This window comes from Rhamphochromis sp. 'chilingali', assembly GCF_963969265.1.
Source record: "Rhamphochromis sp. 'chilingali' genome assembly, chromosome: 2".
In the NCBI taxonomy this organism is placed as follows: Eukaryota; Metazoa; Chordata; class Actinopteri; order Cichliformes; family Cichlidae; genus Rhamphochromis; species Rhamphochromis sp. 'chilingali'.
The window spans coordinates 65,778,841-65,792,945 of NC_137930.1; the positions used below are offsets into that span (position 1 = coordinate 65,778,841).

Genomic DNA, 14,105 nt, shown 5'->3' on the forward strand with positions numbered 1-14,105 from the left:
TAGTACTAGTGTGTGAGAGCACATTGTATCAGAGCTCTGCTTTAATATGATTTTACTGTGTTGATTTACACATTAGGACTGTTGCCCTGTGAAAACCTTTAGCAGTCCTAATGCGAGTAATCACATGGATAATATGGCTTTGGTTGTAACGTGTGAAATGTTCATAAAAAAGGATTAAAAGCGTTATCTTTATAATTAAATCCCCCAAAATGCGTCTCAACAATCAATGACTACATGTACCAGAATGCACCGCGGCTGTCAGATACAGCCTGACACTGTGCTGCTGTACTAGCGGAGAGCACTCTGGCAGAAGGGCCGACTTAGTAAGTAACAGGTCTTTCTTTTTATAGACAACTATCGCGTATAGTATCTTATATCTCGTGTTTCAGATTCGCATTTATTTTTAAAAAATCCTCTTTTTTAAATTCCTCTAATGAGAGCAGATTCCTGGCGGACTTGTTAGCCCACATTAGCTTGAGTAAAGGTAGCTAGCCAAAACGAAGAGCCCTCGGTAACTACACGTTCAGTATTTAGCAGCTCTACACCTGGAAGTAAGGTATTGCACGTTAGACCTTCCACCGACTAGGCGCTTCTTCCTTTACTGCGCAGTTGTTCTAATCTTACTGATAATGCTCTCGTTTTAGATAACGGTGCCTCTTTGATTTAATTCTCTGAAATCAGCGGCAGCAACTACTTTAGCCAGCGTTGATCGCGTTTAAACTGCGTTTAGAGAAGTCGGCAGCTGTTGTCGTTACACATAAAGCAACGTCAGCAGTCAGTGAGGCTGTGCTGTGTCTACGTTACTGTCAGTGAACGCATCACCGCTCTCTGTGTGCGCCAATGACTTCCATCTGCTCTCTGTCACATACAGCTCCCAGGGCTGCAAGCATGGACCAAGAAAACAACTCGGAGGTTGGTAAAGAAACATGTTTTATTGGTCTGGCTGAAAAATAGGGTGTTTTATCAGGTGGGAGATAGCCCTGCGTCAGCCTCTGAGTTTTTAGAGTGATGTAACATAGTCTCTGTTGTTTCTCAATTGCCACTTATGTGAAGCTGCCCCACCTTTCTTAAACTGACTTGACTTGAGCAATAAGAATAACATTTTAATCTGCTGCTGATGTAAATAAGCCCACTATATTTAACTTTGTTGTTTCAATGTCTCACAGGACGATTCAGTCGGCCCTTCGGGGGACGGAATGCCGTGTCTACCTCCAGATCTTTGTGAGTTGTTGTTTCTTTTTCCCCCCTTCTAAACATATTGTGAGAACAGTATTTCATGAGACAATGTATGTAGTTACTTATCTTTAAGGGACCACTTGTTGTGAAATATTGTCTCACATTCATAACTTTTTATTACGAATATTTGAATGAATAAAACTGAATGTAATCCGAGACCAATGAATGCATCGGTATTAGGGGGGCACTGCAACAGGCATGTCATTATTATTGAAGTAAATCTAAAATAATAATAGTAATAACTTCAAGTAGCTTTCTATTGGTAAAATAGTAAGAACTCTATTTTTTGTCATTTAAATGCACGTGCTAAGGATTTTATTAGTGTATTCCTCTCAAAGGTACTTTTTAAATGTAAATTTCTACAATTTAGCATAGTGCATTATGTACCTTCCCTCACATAATATAATGGTTATAGTAAGACATAACTTTAATTGTTCTGTCAGTTTAATAAACTTTTATCCCTCTCCTGTATAGCGGATGGTGAAGCAGTGGAGTTGCTTTGGCAGTTGCGAGCCCAGCGCCGCCAGTCGTCTCCTGAACTCCCAGAGACGGTGTCTCGTCTTACTGCACCTGATGGAAGCATCTTATACCTGGTGGGCACTGCCCATTTCAGTGATAGCAGCAAAAAGGATGTAGCCACGGTGAGCCAATGAGGGGGAAAAACAGGACTGTTACAGAGCAGGAAGCCACTTAAACTCTTTTAAAATGTGATATACTGTTAATGGTAGGTGAAATTTTATGTGTAATTCTGTGTGTGTGGAGAAGCACACTCACAGAATTACATATTTAAATGTCGTTTCTTTTTATTTTCTTGTTTTGGCAAGCATAACCTGTCTCTTTTGTTCTTTCACATTGATTTCTCTTGTGCTTGCTTCTTTCATAACTGTTCATTTGCTTTGACATTCCAGTCTTCTGCTTTCTTATTCTGTATTTGTCTCTTGATTTTTCACACCGCTGTGCTCCTTCTCCTGGTGCAGACGATCCGAGCTGTGCAGCCAGACGTGGTCGTGGTGGAGCTGTGCCAGTATAGGGTATCGATGTTGAAGATGGACGAGAATACGCTGTTAAAGGAAGCCAAAGACATCAATCTGGATAAGGTTCAGCAGGCTATCAAACAGGTCAGGATTTATGAAAGGTGTTGGTTGTGTGAAAAACAGCAGTGGTAGATGAAGAGAGGTGGAAAAGGTCATAATGAAACAAAGACAGTGGAAGTACATTTATTCCAAATAAGGCAATGATGGTCAAGTTCTGATATTTTAAACTTTGTTTCAGTATGGTGTAAATATAGCGTTGAGTGTCACTTAAGAGTTTTGGGTTTGTTTCCTACTTTTTTGATATTTGGGATAAAACTTCTGAACTAACTTCTTTAGTTTCCTGTATTATTGTATACTTTCTTTGGGCTTGTATTACTGTCAAATTACTATGTACTTAAAGAATGACCTTGACCACTGGAAGTGGGTGTTAATTTATTTGCTCTGTTTGTCAGAATGGGGTGATGTCGGGTCTGATGCAGATTCTGCTGCTCAAAGTTTCAGCTCACATCACAGAGCAACTGGGCATGGCGCCTGGAGGAGAGTTTAGGGAGGCCTTCAAAGAGGTAACCCGTGCACACAAATGCAACATAGTGGAGAATAATTTGATTATGTATTATTATTTTTGTTTTGTTTGTTTAAAAACTTTTACCTTTCTCTTTTAGGCTGGCCGGGTACCTTTTTGTAAATTTCATCTCGGGGATCGGCCAATTCCTGTGACGTTCAAGAGAGCCATCGCTGCTCTCAGTCTCTGGCAGAAGGCCCGTCTGGCCTGGGGTCTTTGCTTTTTGTCAGACCCAATCAGGTATAAATTCATCTTGATCGCTTTCTGTCACACAGCGTCAACACGACTCTGTTTTAGTACCAAATATTCAGCGGACAGTGTGCATCGTTTCACAGCTTGCTCAAATACATGAATAATGCTGACGTTAGAGAAGAGTCATCATTCAGAGTTTTTGGCAAGAAGGATTATATTGCTCGCTAAATTGGTTCAGGATGGTTCAGTTTTGTGGAAACGTACAAAAGCAAAGTTGTGAAACAGAAGTTTAAATGTTAATGGTGAAATTTGTGGAAAATGGTAAAGCGATAATACCGTATTGTTTTCAGCAGTCTTTGCCTGGGTAAAAATGCAACTACAGTGTATATGTGTGAGAATCATGACTTGCTGTGTTTGTGTTTTGTGTACAACCAGGCAGTGAGCACTCACATTTTCAGAGTAACAGCAACGCTACCATTTCTTTCTAAATGATGATGTCTGTAAATCTATAAAACCATTGTGGCTTTCAGCAACTCTGAGATTGAACCTCAGAATTATAAAATGTTGGTTATGGAGACTTAAAGGAATACAAGTATGTTTTTAAAGCTTATGTTGGAGACCAACCAGGCAGTCTGATAAAGTTTATTTAAGCTTCATGCTTACTACTGTGTCAAAGTTCAGGAACTGGAATGTTGGTCTCTATACTGAAAACCTTAAATGTCAATGTTAATCCAGACTCTGCTAGTATTGCACTAAATATAATTAAGAAAATGAAATGTTTCTAAGGTTGCGTTGCATCCTGTATAAAGACGTAAAGTAGGAAGTGTTAAATTGTTTCTAAAACACCACAGTTATAGAACAAGACTATATTCTCTGTCATGTGTCACTTCCTTTTCACTGTTAAATTGACTGCTGTGTCATGTTTCAGTAAAGAGGATGTGGAGAAGTGTAAACAGAAGGACCTGCTTGAGCAAACTATGTCAGAGATGATTGGAGAGTTTCCTGCTCTTCACAAAACCATTGTGGCTGAAAGAGACATCTACCTCACACACACTCTCCGACAGGCTACTCGCTGTGTGGAGTCCCCCCCTAATGCCCAGAGTGCGTATTACAATCCTCAAAAAGCTAGGACAATAAATTGGTTTCATCACAAAACTCTAATCTGTCAATCAGATGATAGCAACTGTATGTAGGCATGTAGACATGGGCAAAACAATCTGCTGAAGTCTAAACTAGGCATCAGAATAGGCAAGAAAGGACTTGCCATAAGGTCTAAGTGTAACTGTGGATTCTAAGTGTTTCAGAAACTGTGGAACTACTGGGATTTTCCCACATGGAAATATCTAGTGTTTACAAAGGGCCAAAAAAACAGAAAATATTCAGTGAGTGCCAGTTCTCTGGGTGAAAATATTGTGTCTTGTTGATGACAGAGGTCAGAGGAGACTGGCCAGACTGCTTTCAGCTGATTAGGAAGGAAACGCTAACTCAAATAGATATTTGTTATAATCAAATTATGTAAAATATCATTGTTGGACACACATCATACCTCCAAGCAGATGTGCTACTGCAGCATTATACCAAAATGCAACTGTAGCTGTCATGTCAATATGGGCCCAAATCTCAGAGGAATGTTTCCAGCACCCTAGAAAATCTGTGCCGTGAAGAATTAAGGCAGTTCTGAAGTCAAAAGAGGGTTCAACTGTGTTTAACTAATGAATTGGCCAGTGAATTTCACGGTATAGTTTTAAAGTCTCTCTTTCATTCTTATATGGGTGTTAATTCCTTTTTTCCAGCCACTTATAAAATACTTTTTTGTCCGTTTAGTTTGCGGTTTAAAAAACATTGCTCAATATAATTGAAACTAAAGAGTCAAAACTTTATTTTAGCTGTTAAGTACTGTGCACATATCTGTCATCAGATATGTGGCTCAATTGTTGTGAAATCAGCTGACCAGTGATGTCGGTGTGGTTTTAATGTGGTGCAGACATTTAATGGAAATGCTTTTTCATTTTTTGTAACAGTAAGTCATTCTCTTCTGTTTTTGCTGAATAAACTTAGAAACTAAATCTGTATTCATTGTGAAACTACAAAAGAGGTTGTGGATGTTGTAGTTTGACAGTAACGCCTATGTTTTGCAGTAATGAGAAGTTTCTGAATAGTTAAACAAGAGAAAGCTTTGCAAATTCGGAGATCATTTCCCTGGAATAGTTGTGTTATTTTTAAATGTAAAAGTGGAGATGTACTCAGTTCCCCCAAATAACCAATTCTTTTATGCATCAACATTTCCGAGTGTAGACATTGTTTATGCTATCATTGTTCTTTTTGTAGAAGTGCCTGCTGTGGTGGTGGGAGTCGTAGGGATGGGTCACGTCCCTGGCATAGAACGAAACTGGGACAAGCAGCTTAATATTAATGAAATCATGAGGTATGTTTCGCATATTGTTTGTACGCAGTAAATTACACCATAAATCCATAAGCATAATCCTTTTGTGTTTGATTTGGCATTACAACCGTAACTCTGTGTGTCTCTGTCTTCCCTAGTGTCGCACCTCCCTCACGCGTTGGCTGGGTGTTGTGCGCTGTCATAAAGGGCGTCATGATGGGAATGCTGGGATATGCCTGTTATCGTGTCGGTGGAAGTTTAGGTAGAGCCCTGCTGTCTTTACCTCCAGTCCGATCTTTACTGGAGACACTGCGGCCTCTTCCTGCTTGACCCAACTGGTCTTCTCTAAGCCATCTGTGAAACAGAATTATGATCTATTAAAACAATGCATCCATCACCAATGGCCTTAAAATCAGGTGTCAGGTGAGGCTGGAGGAAGAGGGTTCACCAGCCCATATTGTGAACTAACAAGGACCTAATGGGGTTCAGAGCTCCCCACTTTATAATGATGTCTCTGTAGACACAACAGGGCTGTACTGCCAAAGAAACCATGACAGTACTCTTGAGTACCTTGCATATTTTGTGCAAATTCATGCATATATATATTTTTTTGTTTGTTTGTTTTATGGTAAGATTCACAAAGGCCAATAGTTCATTTTGAGTATATTTATATTTTCCACAGCATTCCTTCAAAGGACTCATGCACACGTTTTCTTTTTCATTATTATTATTTGATTAGCATCCTGATCATCAGGTTCACTGTTACTCACGGGCCCTGATATAGTGGGGGATTTTTCTGGGAGCATGCTGTTTCTTTAGTCCTTCATATAGTGCCGACCAGTATTGTTGGTAATTGGCTTGTTTCAAGTTCAGCACTTTATTAGAGACTGATAACATTTTTGTTCTGTACATGCAGTCTGGGAGAGGGGAAAAAAATACAGCTATGTTAAAAAAGTGGAAAAATACAATATATAGTTATTGTATAGACTGGCCCACATATGTATGTAAGGAATACATGAAAATGATGTGAATCAGACTGAGCGTCATTCTCCTAATTCTCAATACGTTTTTAAAGCATTAGACAAACTTCACTGATTTCTTCTGTGCACCGTCCTGCCAACATCAACAAGACAAGTGCCTCATATTGGAGCTGCAGAAATGTGTGTTGTTATCTTACACGTGCAAAGGTTCAATGCAAGATTAAAGAGGATGTCTTTATGATATTACATGATCTGCCTATTTTCTAAATACTAAAAAGTTTGTGTTGACTTGGTTGCAGCTGAAATGATACCATACACCCATTTATGTCATTACCCATGCATACAGAACAGGTTTATATATGCCTCAGGAAGAGCAGTGCATCATCTATCAACTTCTAGAGTTGTTTATACCTCCAGTTTGGGGCCCTCTCACACAAATATATGCATTATATACAGAAAGTTGTCTCTAAAAACCATCACAAGGAAACATCCTAATATTCAGTGTGCCAACTGTACTTTTGGAATATATGCATTATTATTTCCCAGTCTGAGATAAACTCATGGACCGAAATGCTGAAAATTACAAAACATGTTTCTTTCTCTCAAATGAACCATCATGTTTTTAATGACTGTTGTTTTTTATCTTCTATGAAGGAAACTGAGCCGGTCAGATTTGGGAGATAAAGCCTTATTCTGTTATCACTGCTGCCTTTGAGTCTTACATTGCCCAACACTGAGCTGTATCTCTTGTAGAGCTTCTTACTGAGTTTGTAATCACTGGCTACATGACCTTCCCTTGAAATATGAGCTGTCCCATTAATAATAATCGAGTAGTCTAAACTGTACAGACATTAATTTCAAGGTAAAGTTAGACAAGTTAATTTCCTTTTATAATCCGAATAAAAGAATATGAAAGATTAACTTGAACTTGAAATCATAAGTGGACAACTTGCAAGCTTTCCATATTTTGGATAATTCATATAAAGTCCAACCTCTGCAGCATCTCCTCTGTGTGTGTCTCCCATTTCCTGTAGGAATCCTTGTATTGTAAGATTTTCTTCCTCAGCGTGTTGTACTGCCATTGATGTAAACACATAAACACACCAAGCAGTGAGATTTAGAAATGGAATTTATAAACATTTTAAGTAAAGGAAAAATATATTTGTCTCAAAACTGTTGTAGTCCTGTCGTTTTAATGTTATGCAAATGATTTTTTTTAAATTTAATTTATTTTGATAATTTATGAGAAAAAATATTTTAAACCTAAATAACTCTATTCGGTCAATGCAGTTCCGTATTTTCTGTTTGTTTCCGATCGGACGAATACTGTCGTTACACCGTATCTCACAAACATCCGCTGTAGCTTGCAGGATTATGAAAGCGTGACTAGTGAATACTTTTTAACTGCGCCAGCGGATAGACGCAGACAGATGGCCTGGTTTGCATGGCTTATTTAGGACCTAGGCTGGGACCGTCACGCGTCTTTCTTTCCGGTGTGTCCGCCTTAAGACTCGTCTCCACTGCCGGGATGGACGACATGGGTCTGGCCATGAGTCGTTCTTCGCTGGAGCGGCTCGAATTTGACAACGTCGCCCTCAAGAAACTTCCCCTGGATCCATCCGAGGAGCAGGGGGTGCGGCAGGTGAAGGGAGCGTGTTTCTCCCGGGTGACACCACAACCGCTGACCAAGCCTCGGTTCGTGGCCGTGTCCCACCAAGCTCAGGCACTGCTGGGGCTGGACGGAGAGGAGGTCGTGAACGATCCTCTCGGGCCAGAATATCTCAGCGGATCCAAAGTCATGCCAGGATCTGAACCCGCCGCTCACTGCTACTGCGGACATCAGTTCGGACAATTCGCCGGACAGCTGGGCGATGGGGCGGCCTGTTACCTGGGAGAGGTGAAGGTTCCGTCTGGCCAAGATCCCGAACTTCTCCGAGAAAACCCGAGTGGCCGGTGGGAGATTCAGGTGAAAGGAGCTGGGCTGACCCCGTACTCCAGGTACAAGGGGTTGCTTTCATTGTCAGTTTGAGTGGGCTTTGCAAGATTATGTTTAATTTATTTATTAGGTTAAGAATAAATGTGGCTTAATCTATTTTTATAACTCCACCAGAGAGATTAAAACATGAAAAATACTTTGATTCTCTGTTTTAACAGAGCATATGTGATTGAAGAAAGGCAATATTTGGCAATCAGATGCACCTTTTTTGCTGAGCATTGGAAAAAAAAAAAGTCCTTTTCTCTTCCACAGACAAGCTGATGGCCGTAAGGTCCTGCGTTCCAGTATAAGAGAGTTCCTGTGCAGCGAGGCGATGTTCTTCCTGGGAGTGCCCACCACCAGAGCAGGCTCTGTAGTCACTTCCGACAGCAGGGTCATACGTGATGTGTACTACAACGGGCACGCTCGCCACGAAAGATGTTCTGTGGTCCTCCGCATTGCTCCTACCTTCATCAGGTGGGTGCACATTACCTGACCTACTTACTCATATTGAGTTTCTATTTGTGTTTAAATGGGATTTGTTTGTGTTCACGGCCTGAGCAGGTTTGGATCTTTTGAGATCTTCAAGCCCGCCGATGAGTTCACAGGTCGCCAGGGTCCCAGCTATGGGCGCGATGAGATCCGAGGTCAAATGATGGATTATGTCATTGAGATGTTCTACCCTGAGATCCAACAGAACTACCCAGATCGGGTGGAGAGGAACGTAGCTTTCTTTCGAGAGGTCAGAGCATGAGTTACACTCTCACCTGTCAGCGTGTAGAGACAGTGAAATGTTGCAGCAAATCAAAAATTGTTATGTATTCAAGATTTTCTTAGCACTGTAGGCCTGGAATAACTTTGATAACATTTTTTATCTGATCCATAGAAAGAAGTTATGATGTAATATGCTCAGGGCTGTTCTCAGATTTTAGAGACCTGATGGGATTGCTGTCATCTCTTCCTGTATGTAGGTGGTGCTTCGTACAGCTCGACTTGTGGCTCAGTGGCAGTGCGTGGGATTCTGCCACGGTGTCCTGAACACGGACAATATGAGCATCCTGGGACTCACGCTGGACTATGGTCCATACGGCTTCATGGACAGGTCAGTGTTTAACTGTATGCATTTTAAAATATTCCTGTCACACATGTTACCATCATACTCATTAGGTTAGAGTCACGGAGTCGGAGTGAAGCCATAATTATAATACATTAATTATAACACATTAGGTTTGAGCGCTTCTTATTTCTCTCAGATTTGATCCAGATTTTATTTGTAATGCCTCGGACAACTCTGGACGATACTCCTACCAAGCCCAGCCAGCTATCTGTAGGTGGAACCTCGTAAAGCTAGCAGAGGCTCTTGCTCCAGAGTTGCCACCAGACCGGGCTGAGGCTGTACTGGAGGAGTACCTGGATCTTTATAACCGTTTCTACTTGGAGAACATGAGGAAGAAGCTGGGTTTGCTGAAGAAGGAGGACCCTGAGGACGAGATCCTGATCACCAAACTGCTTCAGACAATGCACAACACAGGTGGGACTATTTTGTGTACTGCTTAGAAAGAGAGTTTGATGTGACGAAACATTTAATCTAGTGACAGACTGAGAGTCTAAGAATGCGTGCATACGGCACTGCATATGAAACAGGAAAAATATTTAATGATGGATGTAACATTGTAATAACATTTTTCTGCCTCCCTTCTGCAGGTGCTGACTTCACCAACACCTTCCGTAGCTTGAGTCTGATTTCTTGTCCCACTGAGGAAAATAGCGAGGGAGAAGAGGACTCTGTCAAGAAAGCCACAGACCTCTTGATTGAGCAGTGCGCCTCCCTAGAGGAGCTCAAGGCTGCCAACAAGCCCACGATGGATCCACGGTGAGCTAGCTAATAGTTATACCGCTACACACACACAAGCCCAGCGTGTTACGCATCATGGCCAAATTCACTTATATTTTTACTTAAAACTATTAGAATAGACATAATGACTGTGCCTGTGGTGATAATGTCAAATGTTTTGCTTTTTATTCAGTGTAGTTCATACTGCAGCCTCTGGGTGTCACTAGTGAGGCTTCATCATGTCTTTTACATGCTGCTTCTTAAAGCAGCATCTGTTGATATTTTTGGTGACTTGAAGGCAGCAGAAAATGATGCAAACATTGATATTATTGTTTCCATTTATTCACCCATCGGTCAATCCATTCATTCATTTTTTAAAATTGGTTATCCATTTAAGGGTCAAAGGAGTCTAGAACCTATGGATACAAACAGTCACTGGACTCTTTATCTCAGTACCTTACTATGACGAGAGGCAGCGTGCACCTGAGCAGGTTGGCAGTCTATCTCAGGGCTAACACAGAGTGACAGTCAACTATTTATCCTCGTATTCTTACGTACAGCCAGTTTGGAGTCACTAGTTCACCTAACTGCACCTCTTTGTACCGTGGAAGGAAGCCGGAGTAGCCGGTGTGCAGTCACAGAATCTTTTTCCTGTGAGGCGATAATACTAACCACTGAACATAAAGTAAAATTATCACTCATTTTAGGTCACATGCCTATCCATCCAGCATTTTTAACTCTAAAATCTGTCCAGTATCAAGAGGAGAGCAGTAAGAATCGCAGTACTAAATAAGCAGGCAGGGATACTGTAACACTTTAACATAGTTTTTGGAAGCACTTCAGACCTTGTTTTGGTTTGCACCCATTGGGACTGTTTTTTCTTTTCTTTTGTTTTTTTGTTTGGGATCTCGGGAACTGAGACTTTTGGAAGTGATACCCATATTTGCTGTCTGTTGGATGTTATCAGAAACCATATGCCCTTCCCGGATCCTTTACACCCATATCACATGTCCATTTTCCTAAAACTAGACAAATGCTTCAACAAATTCAACATGGACAATAAATTACTGCCATCACTGACCTTGTTTGCCTTTGTTAGCAGCTGTTGTGCCATAATTTTATTATCCTTCTACTGCCTACCCAGCATAGCTTTCAAGATGGTCCTAAATGCTTATTTGAAGTGTTGTTGTTGGTTTTTTTTATTTGTTTTTGTTTTTTATGGGAACCTGTAATCTGATATTTTTCTGTTAAAATAGGATTCGAAAGTATTAAATTTGATTAAAATTTCTGAAACCCAATCCTTATCAAATTAATTTAGAAGGGTAATGGTACCTGTGATGCATTTTCCCTGAATGGTAACGAGTGTCTGCAGACTGGAGAGAACATTCGATGGAAAGAATCTGGAGCTCAAATACAGACAGAAATAGCTGAGCTCATTATTTAGCAAGTGAAACAATTATAAAGAAAATATTTAATTCTGCATTTTATGATGCCCCAAATTATGTGGAAGGTTGATCCCTGACTAATCTAGATATAAAGATGGACTTTGGAGTGAGTTTTGTGTAACCCAGTCTTTCTATGGATACAAACAGTCACTGGACTCTTTATCTCAGTACCTTACTTTCTCTCTAAACTCTTAGATTGCCTGCACTATGTCTGTGTTTTCTTTTCCAACATATTTATTTATTGGCCTATAAGAATTATAACAGTGATGTTTTGTATCCACAGTGAACTGGCAGTGCTGCTTTCTATGGCTCAGAGCAACCCAGCACTGTTCCAGATGATCTCAGACAGAGCAACAATCGCGAGGCAGTTAGAGCGACTCAGCAAACTAAAGGATCTGATGGAGACCACCCAGGAGGAGCTGAAAACCAAACAGGCAGAGGATTGGACATCCTGGATCACTCAGTATAGGTGAGACGGGGGCAAAAAAAATGAGTGAGTAAGTTTTATTAGCAAGGGACGAGAAAGAAAAGCATGGAAAATGAGAGCAGAGGAGGAACTGCATAGACCGGATTAGCTTTTGGGTTTTTTTTTTTTTTAAATGTGCAAACAGACAGAAAAAAGAGGAAATGTGTGTCGAGGTGATTATTGTTCCTTTGCTGCACTTCTCTGAGGGAATGTTTTGTGTTATCACTGCCACAGGAAACGTCTGGCTCGTGAGCTGGAAGGCCAGAGTGATGTGCAGGCTGTGCAGGAGGAGAGAGTGAGGGTGATGGACAGCACCAACCCTCGTGTGATACTCAGAAACTACATTGCCCAGAATGCCATAGAGGCTGCTGAGAATGGGGACTTCTCTGAGGTCAGGTTCTAGTCGATTCTAATTTTTACTAGATAGAAACATAACTACCTTTGTCTCCTGTAGATTTTGGTAGAGAAATACAGACAACTTCCCCAGAAGCATTCACTGGAAATCAGACTGTGCTTCATTTACCCTTAATTCCCTTTTAAGTTTTTCATTTTCAGTGTGGTGACCCAGTCTCACTTCTGCTCTTTGCTGCAGGTCCAGCGTGTCCTCAAGGTTCTGGAGAAGCCTTTCTCTTCACAGCCAGGTCTGGAGCTCCCTGCGTGGGTTGGTGGAGGTGGGACCAGTGCAGAAGGAGAAAGGGATGAAGGAGAGGAGCAACAGCAAGAAGCAGCTACCGCTATGCCCAGAAATCCTGTGCCTTATGACAGCAAGCCCCCAGCTTGGGCCAATGAAATCTGTGTCACATGATCTTCGTAGTAACTTCCTTGACCGTGATCTCTCCTGCCTAAAATAACAAGAGCGTTTCAAAGTGTTTAAAGATAATTTTTTTCACATTTTTATAACTCTTCAGCTGCTGGACAACTTTGTTATTTTAGCAGGCAGTTTCAGGAAGGTCGGCATGAGGCACAGCACCTCACAGGCAAGCTGGATGGCACAAAACAGACAGCGTGTTGAGTTTGTTTCCACAAAAAATACAAATTCTATATAAAATTTAAAAAGATATACGTTTTAAAGCTGTAATATCATTTTTTGTATCCTTGTTTAACATTTGAGTCATCCTTAAATAAGTGGATGAGATTTTATATAAAATTTATATATGATATTGTGCAGTTTAAGCAGTATATTTACAGAAACTCGGGTCAATTTTTTTTTCCTGTCTGTTTTGTGTTTAATAAGCTATTAATGATGAGTCAGGCAACAAGTCTTACAGTGGCCTGTCTGGCTCTGACAAACTGTGAGGTGACACCTCGACATATACCAAAAATATGTGTGTGAGAGAGTGAATGTGTTATGATGATATTATATCTGTGGCTAAAACTGTGTTACTACACATGATTAGGATGCCGCAGCCAACAAACACGCACAATATAAAGCAGATAAGCACGCACAGTATGTTTTCCTATATTAGAAAGCATTTTCTTTTGCAGCTGTCAAGACATTCATAGAGCCACGGATGTAATTTACTTTTTTTTTTTTTTTTTTGTCTAGTAACCAAGTTTAGTGAAGGACAAACGAGAACAGGATGTTGCGATTTACTTTCTTCAGGTTGTGGCTGCACAGAAAGAGGAAGTTATTTGTAGAATGTGCCACAAAAAGACTTTTTTTGTGCGAAGAGTAGAAGACAGCCACAGCCATTCATAGATTTGTATTAACTGTACTACATACGCAACAGCACTACTCATCACATGTTGCGCCTTTTTGGTGAATATGCTTTATGTGAAATGTCCGTTGGAGCTCTTCTAACAGAATCAATAAACTGAGTGATCAAGAGTCATTGTGTCTTTGTTTTTTTATTTTACTTCGTGGCATACCTGCAGTTCAGTTACAGAAGGAAACTCCACGTCCATGTCTGCGTAACATTTTAATGTTGTCACTGTTTCTTAATCTCTCAAATAATAAATTTCCTCCTGTGTAAATGTCACACAGAACACGTGACCATG

The 14,105-nt window shown here is 40.6% G+C and overlaps 2 protein-coding genes across 2 annotated transcripts; both read left to right on the forward strand.

Moving 5' to 3' along the window:
* The first annotated feature begins 245 nt into the window (after nucleotides 1-245).
* On the forward strand, nucleotides 246-7,560 carry trabd (TraB domain containing). The gene is given in 11 exon segments (XM_080907370.1): nucleotides 246-323; nucleotides 872-912; nucleotides 1,167-1,221; nucleotides 1,711-1,877; nucleotides 2,214-2,354; nucleotides 2,723-2,833; nucleotides 2,933-3,072; nucleotides 3,953-4,125; nucleotides 5,353-5,449; nucleotides 5,566-5,734; nucleotides 5,736-7,560. Coding segments are annotated over 10 exon segments (1,098 nt in total). The 5' UTR covers nucleotides 246-323; nucleotides 872-888; the 3' UTR covers nucleotides 5,757-7,560.
* A 139-nt stretch (nucleotides 7,561-7,699) lies between these two features.
* Nucleotides 7,700-13,935, forward strand: selenoo1 (selenoprotein O1). The gene is made up of 9 exons (XM_080907309.1): nucleotides 7,700-8,385; nucleotides 8,636-8,839; nucleotides 8,927-9,104; nucleotides 9,334-9,464; nucleotides 9,616-9,893; nucleotides 10,067-10,235; nucleotides 11,925-12,110; nucleotides 12,342-12,498; nucleotides 12,700-13,935. Exons 1-9 carry the CDS (start codon nucleotides 7,832-7,834, stop codon nucleotides 12,910-12,912), a joined length of 2,070 nt encoding a protein of 689 aa, XP_080763435.1. The 5' UTR covers nucleotides 7,700-7,831; the 3' UTR covers nucleotides 12,913-13,935.
* The last annotated feature ends 170 nt before the right edge of the window (nucleotides 13,936-14,105 follow it).